Raw genomic sequence first — 14,033 nt, 5'->3', positions numbered from 1 at the left:
AGGTGGACGCTCGCCCCTTGCTGCAGTAAAGGCTCAAAGGTTCCTTCGCAGTTGAGCCATTAATCGATAGAGATGGAGGACGTGCAAGCAAAACGAGAGGAGAAATTGAATGCTCAGGAACACCTCTTCGACCAACCCAGCGAATATAATGACATAAGAGGCAGTTGAATACAGTAATGCAATATTGACGAGGGTTAATTAAGGTTTAATTAAGTTAATTATAACTTCTAATTTTTATATTTTTTAATCTCTTCATAATTTATATATAATGTTTTATATAGAATTGATCTAATTTGAAGCGTATAATATTATAAAATTGATTCGGTTGAATTCTGAGGAATCCAAAATTTGAGGTCATTTTAGCTTGCTAAAAATTTTACCCGATTTCTCAAAATGGATTATTAAAATTAATACACTGACACCTTATAATTTAATTAATTACATTCTAAGAAGGTTAAAAACATTTTTAATCTTATTTTGTAATTTAATATGATTATTAAAATTAATTACCTGAAGTTCCTCCTCTTCCTCCTCTGCCAAACCTTTCGCATCAAAAATCCCTAAAATTTTAACAAAATTGAGTTATTTATAATTGTAAGATTTTCTAAAATTTAATTTATAATTATTTATAATTAATAACTTAAAAATAATTTAATATCATACCTTAACACGCCTTCGCATTGCCCTAAAAATGCAAACCAAGCAAATGAGGCTCGATTGAGCTTCCTGCAAACTGCACACAGAGAGAAATCTGTTGCACCTCTCCTCTCTCTCTGTCGGTAGAGCTAACGACAAAAACGTCTCTTGCTCAGTTGAAGGTATTGGAATGCATGCCTGAGCCGCTCTCTGCTCTGGCAAACTCACAAACACTCGATTAAGGCACCAGAAGCCGATATCCTCCTCCTTCGTATAAGAAAAAAAAAGTGTGAGGAAGGCTCTTACTTGACAATCGCGGCTTCCAGAGCTCACAAAAGCTCAGTCAAGTGTCTCCCTCCTTCCTCTCAGGTTCAGTTAAAGCTAATCTCCTCAACCTTTTGCTGTTTATTTTTCTTCTTCTTTTCATTCTACCTTTTTTTCTCAAATAAGACGGAAAATCACTCATTTTTAACTCCCCAAAGGGCTGTGGATTTACGAATTTGCAAGTGTCATAAACAAGGAATTTTTTTTAAAGTTAATTAAACTTTATAATAACAATTACTATTACATTTTTTACTTCAGCTTTACTCTTACTAAAATATAGGATAGTGACTTTAAAATCACCGAATTTCAATCACTTTAGGTTAAACCCAAAACTAGCCGGCTAAAACTTTTCTGGATTTGAATATAAATAAATTTTTTGTGGGATCAATACACATACCTAAATTTGTATATTACGTGATTGTCGGTGCTTCACAGCATTCAGATATATTAGCGATCAAGTCAATAAAAGGGGTGAACGTTTTAGATTTATTGGGTTTATTGTTCAACGTGGTCGTGATCTATGTTATTAGTAAAACTCAAGTTGGATGGTCGAAATGGAGGAATGAGTTGGGCCTATTGTGCGATAAAAAAGTATTCCTTACACTAAAAAGAAAATTTTAGAAGATGGTGGTGATACATGCAATGTTTTATGCGTGGGATTTAGGCCTACAAAAAATGAAGTACAAAATTAAGTTAAATGTTGCTGAAATGAGAATCCTCAAGTGGATGAGTGGCTTTATGAGATGGTGGTGGAAGCTTATGTCATTCGGAGGGACGGTGATGTTGGAGTTAGAGTGGATCTACAAGATTTTGATGGTCGCATGGATCCAAACGAGTTTATTGAATGGCTGCAGACGGTGAAATCAGTCTTTAAGTACAAGAATATTCCAAATGACAAAATGGTAAAATTGATTGCCATCAAGCTAAAGAAAAGTGTCTTTATAATGGGAAATTTTGAAAAGCCTAAACCAGCATGAGTAAAAAAACAAATAACTACTTGGTCCAAAATAAAAAGGAAAATGCAACGCAAGTATCTACCATCACATCACACATGATGTGTCCTTGATGTTTTCTCCCTTACTGTAGAAATAAAAAAACAAATAACTACTTGGTCCAAAATAAAAAGAAAAATGCAACGCAAGTATCTACCATCACATCACAGGCATGATGTGTCCTTGATGCTTTCTCCCTTACTGTAGAAAGATCTTTCAGTAGAAGAATAAGCCTAGCTTAAGTTGAAGTTTGAACAAGTGGTTCCCAAGGAGAACACCACAGCTCGATATCACAAGGGTTTGAGATCGCCTATTGACAACGTGGTATAATTTTAGCCAAATTGGACATTACAAGATATGCAAACCCTAGCCCTGAAGGTGGAGAAACAACATCATAGTATCAGATTTACACCACCCTTCAAACACAATTCAAACTCGAGATCAGGCAATTAGAGTACACAGTGGAGCATCCCAGCCTACCTCGCTAGAAGAAAAATCACTTCATAGTAGAGATAAGGTGGAGACTTCTAGCATTCCAAAATCTGTATCAACTAAAAAAAAGTTTCAAGTGTCATGATTTGGGCACATTGCATTAGATAGCCCAAACAAGAGAATGATATATTTAACTGAGCAATGCGCAGTTGAGAAAGTAAAAGATTAAAAGTTAGAAGAGCAAAATGAAGAAGAGGACCAGTTACCTAAAAACAAGAGAGAGATGCTTGTAATCTAAGTGGTCAATAAGGTTGATCTCACAAGAGAGCATTAGTAGCTCCACCACAATATATTTCAAACCCGTTGCACACCGTGAAGAGAAAAGTGTGCAGCCTCATTATAGATGAAGGCAGTTGTGAAAATGTGGCATCTCCACAGCTTGTGGACAGATTGTCTCGCTACTCAGAAGTATTCTCAGTCATATTCCCTGAACTGGTTGAAGGGGAGTACCATCAGTGTTGACAAGAGATGTCTCGTGAATTTTTCTATAAGTTTCATGTGATTTTGTGCCTATGGACATGTCTCACTTTCTTTTAGGCCAATTGTGGCAATATGATAGAGGTGTACACTTCACAATGGCCGCAAAAACACCTACAAACTTATCAAGGATGAAAAGGATGGTAAACTTCTGATATTGAAAGAATAAATTGTGATGGGTACTCCAACAGAGATGAACTTTAGGAGTCTAACCCACATTTTACAGGTTATGTGAGACACTAGTAAAACTAACCTTAGTGATGCTAGAAGAAACTAATATGAAAAAGATGATATCTGAAGCAATGCAACCCTCACAAGAGTTTCAAAATTCTATAAGTTTTAGTTTACCCCCTAAGATGTCATCATTAAGAGCAGTCATGCATGCCATCACTTCAGATATAAATGAGAAGTTTTTTAGCAATTTTCAGAAAACCCTATGGAATAAGCTAGGCGTTAAACTTTGAGATTAGTTTAGCAGTGCACCTACGAACAGATGGTCGGACTAAAGAGTGGTGAACTGCCACTTCAGCAAGCTTCATCAAGGCTTTGTGGGAAAGAACATTCGAGAGTGAGATCCAAGTCCTTCCAGAGAAGAAGAAGAAGAAGCATCTCCTACCTGGGATTTCAAGTGTCATGATTTGGGCACATTGCATTAGATTGCCCAAACAAGAGAATGATATATTTAACTGAGCAGTGCGCAGTCGAGAAAGTAAAAGATTAAAACTTAGAAGAGCAAAATGAAGAAGAGGACCAGTTACCTAAAAACAAGAGAGAGATGCTTGTAATCTAAGTGGTCAATAAGGTTGATCTCACAAGAGAGCATTAGTAGCTCCACCACAATATATTTCAAACCCGTTGCACACCGTGAAGAGAAAAGTGTGCAGCCTCATTATAGATGAAGGCAGTTGTGAAAATGTGGCATCTCCACAGCTTGTGGACAGATTGTCTCGCTACTCAGAAGTATTCTCAGTCATATTCCCTGAACTGGTTGAAGGGGAGTACCATCAGTGTTGACAAGAGATGTCTCGTGAAATTTTCTATAAGTTTCATGTGATTTCGTGCCTATGGACATGTCTCACTTTCTTTTAGGCCAATTGTGGCAATATGATAGAGGTGTACACTTCACAATGGCCGCAAAAACACCTACAAACTTATCAAGGATGAAAAGGATGGTAAACTTCTGATATTGAAAGAATAAATTGTGATGGGTACTCCAACAGAGATGAACTTTAGGAGTCTAACCCACATTTTACAGGTTATGTGAGACACTAGTAAAACTAACCTTAGTGATGCTAGAAGAAACTAATATGAAAAAGATGATATCTGAAGCAATGCAACCCTCACAAGAGTTTCAAAATTCTATAAGTTTTAGTTTACCCCCTAAGATGTCATCATTAAGAGCAGTCATGCATGCCATCACTTCAGATATAAATGAGAAGTTTTTTAGCAATTTTCAGAAAACCCTATGGAATAAGCTAGGCGTTAAACTTTGAGATTAGTTTAGCAGTGCACCTACGAACAGATGGTCGGACTAAAGAGTGGTGAACTGCCACTTCAACAAGCTTCATCAGGGCTTTGTGGGAAAGAACATTCGAGAGTGAGATCTAAGTCCTTCCAGAGAAGAAGAAAAAGCATCTCCTACCTGGGTGGGAAAAAAAGGCACGGGAGCTTCTTATCGCACGCAGTATCGCGAGATTGTTATAGCTCTGATTGCAAGAGATAGGGCCGAGAGATCCCTTTTTTTTTCCCCTTGTTTTCTACAAGTTTCCTTCTTTCATTTTCTTCCTTTCTAGACCATTTCTTTTTTCTTATTTTCCAATTAGGATTTTTTCTATTGGGAGACTATATGTGGTGTAATTGTGTTTTGAGTCTTATATTTCGCTGACTTCATATATTTTGGAAGAGTGTTGCATCCATGAATTTTCTTTCAGGTGCTGTGTTTGTAGCTTGATAGGAACAAGGTGGTGATTCTCCCGGATGTTTGGCGGCCTACTTCGTCATCTAACGTGCTAAAAACGGATATTCACAGCAGGAAACCCACAGTTTACCGTTCCGGCTTGCTGTCCAGTCACCCATAACTTGCTGATTCGTCATTTGGCTGTTGTTTTCAGTTCAGACAGCCGTCAAACACACCCCAACTGCTGTCCCACTGCATCATTCACTTTTTACAGTCTTCCCAACACCTTCACCAGCTGTTTACAACCAGCAATCGATGCTTTTCTGCTTCCGGTTCACTGTCTTGTCGTCGTTAACACAGTTTTCAGCCACCATCCATCCTTCCACTCACATAATCTATCCTATAACTTTCTAACACCTTTTTGGGTTCCATCACACCGTTTACGAGCTCAAAAAAGGTGTCAGTAAGAGAGAGATTAGCTTTCTAACACCTTTTTGGGTTCCATCACACCGTTTAGGAGCTCAAAAAAGGTGTCAGTAAGAGAGAGAAAAGCCCCTGGTTTAGAGGAGAGAGGAGTAGAGAGAATAGAGGACTGAATCTTTTAATTTTCATTCATAATTAATTTGAAATACATTCAACTTATTTTTATAAAAATAGGGTTACAAGATAAATCTGAAATAAAGTTGAAGTTATATCCAGATAAATTCTAAAGCCTCAATCTAACTAAAAATAAAAACGATTTTAACATTAAACAAAATAAAATAAAATAAGTATTCCAATATATAACAAAATATTATGGCATTCTAAAAGTATTCAAAATTTATTTTAATGTATTTCTTGTGTTGCATTAATATTGTATAAATATACGCAAAAAATTCGTGATGAAACATGCTGTGTGCACATAAAACCCATAACAAAATGATATAAATGGCCTAAAACAAGAAAGAAGAAATTTTTACTCACAGCACCGAGTCTTCCCAAAGCTAGTGCACTTCGATATATTATCTCAATGGCATCGGGCATTTCTGTAGCTTCTGTGGGACAATAAAACTACGCATAAGCAATGCAATCTTAAGAAAATGTGATCTTCAATACTGACAACGAAATAGTAGAAGTCATACCATCTAGTTGTCCCACACCCTTTTCAAGTTCTTCAGCATGCTCTACTGAAAGAAGAAATTCCCTCTCGATATTGGAAGAAAGAGAATCCGGTACTTGAGACCCACTGCTTATAAGGCAGTGTCTAGTACCAGGAGAAGCATTTGTGATATCTTGGGATTTGCACCCAAGAGAAGAACAACCTTCTATAGCAGCATGCGTGTGACAGATGTTCAGAGCTTGCTTCCAAATTGCAAGAAGTACCAATTGAACAGAGAATGCTTCCAGTTGTCTCCCATTTTCACTCTGCAAGTTGTGTTTTAAAATCATGGTTCCAACATAAAGAACAAATTAAACAGCAAAGATTGACATGAATTAAGAAATAAACAAAGAAAAGCATATCATAAAAACTTCAAGTACAAGGCAACATAAATGTGTGAACCTATGAGCCCATGTGACTAACGCCACATCCCTATGATGTCATCTAAGAGTTTGCCAAGTATTTCTATAGATTAATAATGCATTAGCTAAATCATGGAGAAGATGGCTTTCCAATAGGCATTTGGAGCATTTCAAACTTAAAGTTGAGTTATAAATGATAAGTAATTAAATGTAGATGCACATTTCAAAAATATAAGCACGCACAATAATTTATTTCATGTAAGTTTTCACTTTGAAGCTACCATCAAAGTATAGGAGCACTTGAGAACAAGGTATCCTATAGAGTTTACTAAGAATTGGCTTAGAGAGGCAGTTCCACATAATGAATGTGAGGATATAATTCCTCTAATTGAAGGTACGCTTCTCCTTTAAGGAAGAAACAATTATGTTTTCTCAACCGCACAAGAAGTGGCGTGATTACTTGGATAGAGTGGAATCTCAAGTATGAAGAGTACTTAGTCATAGATGAAGGCTATTGGGTAGAACAATCGTGTAAAGTTTTATAGAATAGTTTTACTTGCAAATTTACTTTTTGATAATTATACTTGAATAGTATGTTGATTAAAAATAATATTAATATTGCCTTGATCGTGCTTTTTTTAATCATGCTTCAAGTAAATTATTTCAATTTGTACCAATGATTATAAACTTGCATTTTTGGCATAGATTCACTTGTATTAAAACAATCCATTTGAAGGCACTTGTATTTCAGCATATGATAAGATTAATCTTATAAACTAGTGTAGTTACCTTCCAAAAAAAACTAGTGTAGTTAATCATCTTGTCTAACTGTGTTTGAAATTCAATCATTCACTATTACCTTAATCATTCATTGTTGACACAATTGCTTAATACTTCTATTACATTCCAAAAATCAACTTAGTTGATGCTATTTGGTTGAGTATCACACTCTTCATGTTGTACCGAAGATTGATAACTAAACTTAAAAGAAATCAAGTCTTGTTTTATTTGTTACCAAAACGAGTATATAGTAGTGTATTTTTAGTTAATGTATCCTTAATGAATTATTAGCTTACACACATGAGCTTCATTGTTGCATTTATTACTATTAACTTTTGCATTGAACTTGTGTGAAATTTGAATTGGGTAGATTTTCTCAAAGTAGTTTTAGAGTGTAAGAAAACTGCACAGATAGTTCCTGAACATAGGTACTCGAAATGATTAAAAATATACAGGAATCCCTAGAACCTTGTTAATATTAGACGATTAGTAATTGAAAAAGATAGTGATCGTAAAAAATAGAATCAAATATGCCAGTATTTAGGGAGCGAGCACATGGAGTTTTGCCAGGTTAGATAGACCATTCCCCATCCTGCAGGGATAAACGCCACAGAAATCATAAAACTAGAAACTCAGGAATTTAAATGTACGCAGAACAAAGCTCTTGACTGAACTGTTCAGTTACAAGGTGAGCAGAGTAAAAAGAATAGCTTGTTTTACACCTTATCCAAATGCCTGCAATATTTTAATTATTGTACAGCTACAAATTAATATCTGTCAAAGCACGGTCACATATACTCAATATATAAAAATTTATAATTTGAGAATTTCTGATGCATCAATTAATGGATTTGGACTTTTATGCAACAAATATCAAATTTGGCTCCACCATGGATCGTACCTCTCCCTTCACCAACTCAGATATAACAGAGCAGCATTGCTGCAATGATCTAATCCTTGTAATGCAGTGAACTGATGGCTGCTCAATAGCATCCCCAATATCGAAGGATCCTTGGGAAGTACCGGAAACTGATGAGTTGCGACTTTCCAGGCTTCCAATGGTGTGGATCTTAGTGATTGCAGCACCTACAATTGGCACTGGTGCACTTAATCCAAAATTTTTTTTAGTTTCCATCGGCGAGCTACCTGGTTTGCATGGTGGGAATTGTGACTCTGGGAAACTTAATGAAGAGGATGGCATCTCCAAGGCGTGTCCGGAAACAATAACATATTCCTGATCAACCAAGTCTAATGGATCCAGAATTGTGTGATCTAAGCATGCGCAAAAGAAAATGTAAGTAAAATTCATATAAAAAAAAGTTGATTACATGCAAACAAGCAAAGAATTATACCATGTTTGATGCTTTCTATCGAAACATTTGTTTGCTTCATATTTCCACTTAACTCTCTGTAAGATTTATGCCCATGATAAAAAGATTTTTCCATTTTATTTGGTAAGCTATGCTTGGAGAGAATGCCAAGATTCTTTGGTGTGTTACTAGAAGAATCTTTATTTTCTCCCACATGAAAACCATAAGTAGACCTAACTGATCTACTCATGTGTGCTGAAAAGCTTTGATCAGGTCCACCAGATTCATCTTCTAGAGGAAAAGGCATGCAGTCTTCCTGAAAGCTCAGTGTCTGTCTAGGAATGCATTCAGATGAAGTAACACATGCAGTTCTGCTGCTCAGAATAAGCAAAAAATTAATTTTACTTAAAAGAAAAACCAAAACGTATGAATCAAGAAAATGTGTCAAACCACCAAACCAAGATGATTACCTCAACGATTCATCTAGCTTGGATTCTGAGAGAAATTGGTGGTTGAAAAACTCCTCAAAAGTTAATCGCTCCACTGGATTTTATTTGACTCGGTAAGTTAAGGATGGCACAAAATTCAAGGTAATATGCTGACTCATCCATATCAGGTTCCAGCATAACTAAAAATTGCATATGATTGAGCAAACATATACATTAGTAGCGATTTGATATTTCTGACATTAGTATCGATCTTCTTAGCTTCACTCTCTTAATAATCAATATTAAATCTAGATTTAATCCAATCTTCACTAACAAACGTACACCTTAATTTTTTCTGCTTATGTATAGTAACAAGAGTAAAAAATGAAATTAGAAAAAAAGGGATGTCTTGCCTCACCAATTTCACATAAATGATTTTTTTTTTAAATCACGTTAATAATTAGTTTATAACCGTACATGTAACCAATTAACTCCAAAAATTTCTTGATAGAATTTTTCACTTCAGTCATATTATCAATATCTTTTAACATCAGATCAATACGGTTGGCTATGCATGATATCCAGTAGACATATATCCTCTTCTTGTAAACATTTGACCAAAATAAACAAAAAACATGTTGACCATCTACTTTAATAAAGCATAAATTGTATACATTACATAATAAATATCATAAATTATTGACCTGCAAGAATATAACAAATGTAGTTATGTGTAACCACTTGAAGCACATTCATTTCTCCAACTTTTGCTATTTGTAAACTACAAGTTCAAAAAGTATCATCGTAATTTATTAACATTTAGGTCATTTAATGACCCTATGAATACAATACTTGATGGTGAACTAACCAAAAATTAATTATAGACTACTCTCTGAACTAACCAAAAAATAATTATAGACTACTCTCTATGATCAGTACACACATAAGAATTCATTCCTTCTTTTGCCAACTTTTTTTTTATAATCCCCCACGTTCTTCATAGTTGTCTATATTTCTTTTAAAAAAAAAAAAGAACTCTCAACTAAAAATAAGATTATGGTCGAAGACTTTATCCATAATGCACATTTATCTCTCAACATAATGATCCAAACTCCAACCACGTCACATTAAAAAGGATTCATGATTGATAAATTCACTTGGTTAATGTATTGTAAATTCTACCTATAAGCTCCTTTATATTTCTTTAATTCTCATTTGTCTCATTTTTTTTCCTTCTTCTTGTAACTTCTTGTTAAGATTCTTTAAAAAGAAAATGATTCAATGAACATTTTATTAATATTTCCTAGTCCAAAAGCTATTTCAAAGACTTTTACTACAGTGCAAGGCTGATTCTTCGGTTAGATCAATCACACTCTCAAAATCTTTTAACATGTAAACTCTGTTTGAAATTATTTACCACTCAAAAAATAAGCAGCTCACTTCTTACAATGAAAAATAATTTCTTAGACTTAGTAATATGATTTATTTTAGATGCATCAGAAAGGCTAATAAGACTCTCTTTGGCTTGAGATCTACCAAAATTATTCTTTTTACTATGATAAATATGTGGCAAAGAGTGCTCTACTTAAATTTCAACTTCAAGTATTTCCAAATTCAGTCTTTTCTCTTAGAATTTAAATGGCCATAACTAACATTTTTTGCATATATAAAATTACTATTACTCACAAGTACGAGTTGATGACCAATTTTCACATAAGTAAAGTTAGTTATTCAATTTCTTAATTAATATTACTATATTGAAACTAAATGCATATATTTAAATTATAAAATAAAAAATATTTATATTTTCTCCTATTCCACCAATGCAAAAATAAACTAAACAGCAAGAGATTAAAAAAATCATCCATCTATATAAATTCTTTTATCAAATTAAAAGTTCTAAATTCTTTATCAAATTAAATGTTACAAATATTTTTGAATAATGGAGATCGAATTAAGAAACAAATAGATAAGATTAAAGAATATTTTGACCAAGTTTCCATCAAAATAAATATTTTAAATCAATCCAAATTTTTAAATAAATTTATTCAACGTGTTTAAAAATATTTTTTTAAATATCAAAGAAAAATCTCTCAAAATAAATATTTTAAATCAATCCAAATTTTTAAAATATCAAAGAAAAATCTCACATTAAATTGAAGAATAAAAATATAAAAAGACATGCATTAAAAACATATAAAACAGAAAGAGTGGGGGTTGAGCATGAGTGTTCACTCAATGTCAACATCTGTGAGCTCAATTGAAAAAAAGGATTTAGGGTTGAATGCATCTTTATTTGCTCCTTCACACGGTCAAAGTTGAGATTAAATATAACCCTTTAGATCTGCAAAACAAAACCTACTAGGTTGAATAGAATGCCAGAGTTGGTGGCCTTAAAAATTTATATGATCAAACCCTTCTAAACCACCTAAGCAATGCTTTGTTATGTTGTTTCGATTCATCAACCCGATTCCGCTCAGCTCTGATACACTGCTTCCACTTTTAAGCATAGAAAATCACTTCTCACACAAAACAGGCGCTTAAGACATAGTTGTCGCACAACTATAAGGAGAGGTGAACTATTGGCACTTCACATCGCTTCAAATGAGAGGTGTGCTTTTGATATCATTGGTTTTAACAACACTACAGTTGTAAGGTTGATTATCAATTTAAAGTGTTTATTTATGCAACGTATGTTCACTTTCATAGGTTTCATAATTTATAATTGGATTTCAAAATATCACATTAAGGTTAATGTAATCTTGAATACACCTCAATATTAAATAACAACCAATGTGCAATTTCCACGATTAACCACCCAAAGATTCATCAAGGAGTTTTACTATTATGGTTCCATTGATAAATATATTGCAAAAATGCTAGGTTTCATTAGTAACTTTCTGCACTGGAAGAATTTGACACTACTAGAAATTGATGATTGCCACTCCAAATTTTTAATCACCTGATTTCTCGAAAGCTTTTGACGTATACTACAACTACAAAGCCTCTAGAATTTGCATTGGCTGTGTCCTAAGCTAACATAATTATCCAACAACATTCTACAAAGTAAAAATACATTATCTAGGATCATGAATTTTATACATCAATAGTCATGTAGACACTAAGTCTTCAATTCACAGCAATTTGTGTTGCAATAAATCCTCAGAATATCTGTAATTAGAAATAAATAACTTTTGGCAAACAAAATAATTGCATATCTAAATGTGTTCACTTCTATAATCACATAAAGCAAGTTATAATGGCAGTTCGCTAATATCTTGGAGTGGCATGCTTTTTTATGTTAATATACCTTTGATGTGTTGAAGAATAAACATGTTTATGTCTATAGTGAGTGTTTCATCTAAAGTTGAAGCAATGCTCGTTCTTCATCATGTGACTCATTCATTTAGGAATTATATGTTAGTGGACCTGCAAAGGGTGCTGAATCATTTTCGGATTGCCAATTTCAAGAGATTTTATGTTGATGTTAATCACTTTAGCAGCCCACTAGCTTTAAGGAAATTTACATGAGCTACTTTTCAATATAATTTCTTCTTTAAAGTAATAATCATTGATCTAAGCAAGTATATAATCGAAGAAGTCTAATATTTCAATGATGTTATAGTTACAAGAAAATTATTGAATTTATCATTTTGTCATAAAACTGGCTCAACACAAGCTGTCGTTTGTTTTTTATTTTAAACAAAAATTCATATGAATACCAAATATATTTTTTTTTTTTAAATATAAAAAAATCATAAGATTACCAAACATAATTTTATTTTATGTTAAAATATATATATATAAAAAACAATACGAAAGTCAAGTTGAACATAAAAAACGGCCGACACAACAACAAGTTGATTTTTTGGTGGTGGCGGTGAAGTTATCCCAAACGCCCCCTAAGTTTATAGCAACAACAAGTTGATTTTTTGGTGGCGGCGGTGGGGTGTGCAGAGGGTTGTCTTCAGTTAGCTTGGACCCTGGTCTATTAAACTTAAAATTGTCAGGGTTTCATTGTCTAAAAGAAGCTTGTAAAATAGGGTAAAAAGGTCTATGAAAATAATTTTAAACTGATTTAAGACATAAAATTTTGTGCCATATCATGTACACCATGGTTTATCATTCATAAGACTTAGGTTGTAGGAAAAATTGAAAATATTCGTTGTGACCATAATTTTATAGCATCATTTTGTGGTGAATTATTTGATCATAGGGCTTTGATCACATTTGTATATTTTGTGATGCCATTTTACATTAAAACCATTAAAAGAGGGCATGTAATGTTCTTACTAGTATGAGATCTTGAGAAGTGATCATAAAACTATGTTCAATAGGAAATTAACTTTTAATAAGTTTAGATAATGCAAAATATCACGTTGAACAAACAATTGTTACACATGTACATGTTATTACTTTAAGCTTAGGCTAGTAATATTTTATATGGACGTCCTTAGATTGTACATTTTTTACGAAGTTTGATCAGGATTTAAGCTTTAAAATGACTTGCATCAAGATTTAGGAGTATTTTGAATGATTATCTCCAATTGACATTGTTTATCATCAATGCCATCACTGAAGCATTTAATTAAAAATTTGATTGCATCTCACATTGAGCATTCAAATTCATTTTATTTTGAAATTATCTTTTTTCGTTTTGTATATTTATAATAAAAATATTTCTTGTATTTTCGAAATTCACTTAATCTTTATTTTGCAACCTGCCAGTTATCTACTCGCACTTGGAGGGAATCTATTCAGAGTTTAGGCCTACTCTTATTATGCCAAAAAAAAAAAAAATGTGTATGTGTGGTATTAGGACACTAAAGTTGAGTCTTATACCCCAACATGCCAAAAAAAGATGTGCAGTTATTTTAATTTTCCGAAAAGACTTTGTGCCAAATTGAGAAAGGTATGCACATGTACTTATTTTGGCAGTGATCTACCCCAATATATCTTCATTCCCTAACATACTAAGAAAATGTATATGGATCTTCTCTCCACAGTACCAAGAAATAACAATATGAGTAACCTTCAAGAAAAATAGCATGCATAAATTTTCCTTGCCATGTCAAAATGACATCCACAATACATAAATGTAAAAATGAGCCTACTTTGCATTATACCTTGTGTGTGCATCTGTGATATCAATGGTAAGAAAAAATTGAAACACAACTTCTTTTTCTTTTCAATCTTT

At 33.4% G+C, this 14,033-nt stretch overlaps 1 protein-coding gene across 4 annotated transcripts in view; it reads right to left on the bottom strand.

Moving 5' to 3' along the window:
• The window catches only part of LOC110019710 (serine/threonine-protein kinase ATG1c-like), an 81,675-nt gene that overhangs the window by 17,309 nt on the left and 50,333 nt on the right, over positions 1-14,033 (bottom strand). For 3 of the 4 annotated variants that reach the window (XM_020717496.1, XM_020717499.1, XM_020717498.1), the window contains 5 exons: positions 8,879-8,951; positions 8,451-8,782; positions 8,000-8,370; positions 5,940-6,222; positions 5,782-5,852 (listed from right to left, as the gene is read on the bottom strand). In XM_020717496.1, the coding sequence (XP_020573155.1) occupies positions 5,782-5,852; positions 5,940-6,222; positions 8,000-8,370; positions 8,451-8,782; positions 8,879-8,951 (1,130 nt within the window). The remainder of the gene's footprint in view (positions 1-5,781; positions 5,853-5,939; positions 6,223-7,999; positions 8,371-8,450; positions 8,783-8,878; positions 8,952-14,033) is intronic. The other variant, XM_020717497.1, reaches the window with a different exon arrangement.

Source organism: Phalaenopsis equestris, unplaced genomic scaffold, assembly GCF_001263595.1.
Source record: "Phalaenopsis equestris unplaced genomic scaffold, ASM126359v1 Scaffold000072, whole genome shotgun sequence".
NCBI classification, from domain to species: Eukaryota; Viridiplantae; Streptophyta; class Magnoliopsida; order Asparagales; family Orchidaceae; genus Phalaenopsis; species Phalaenopsis equestris.
This window is presented reverse-complemented; position numbering and strand designations above follow the sequence as displayed.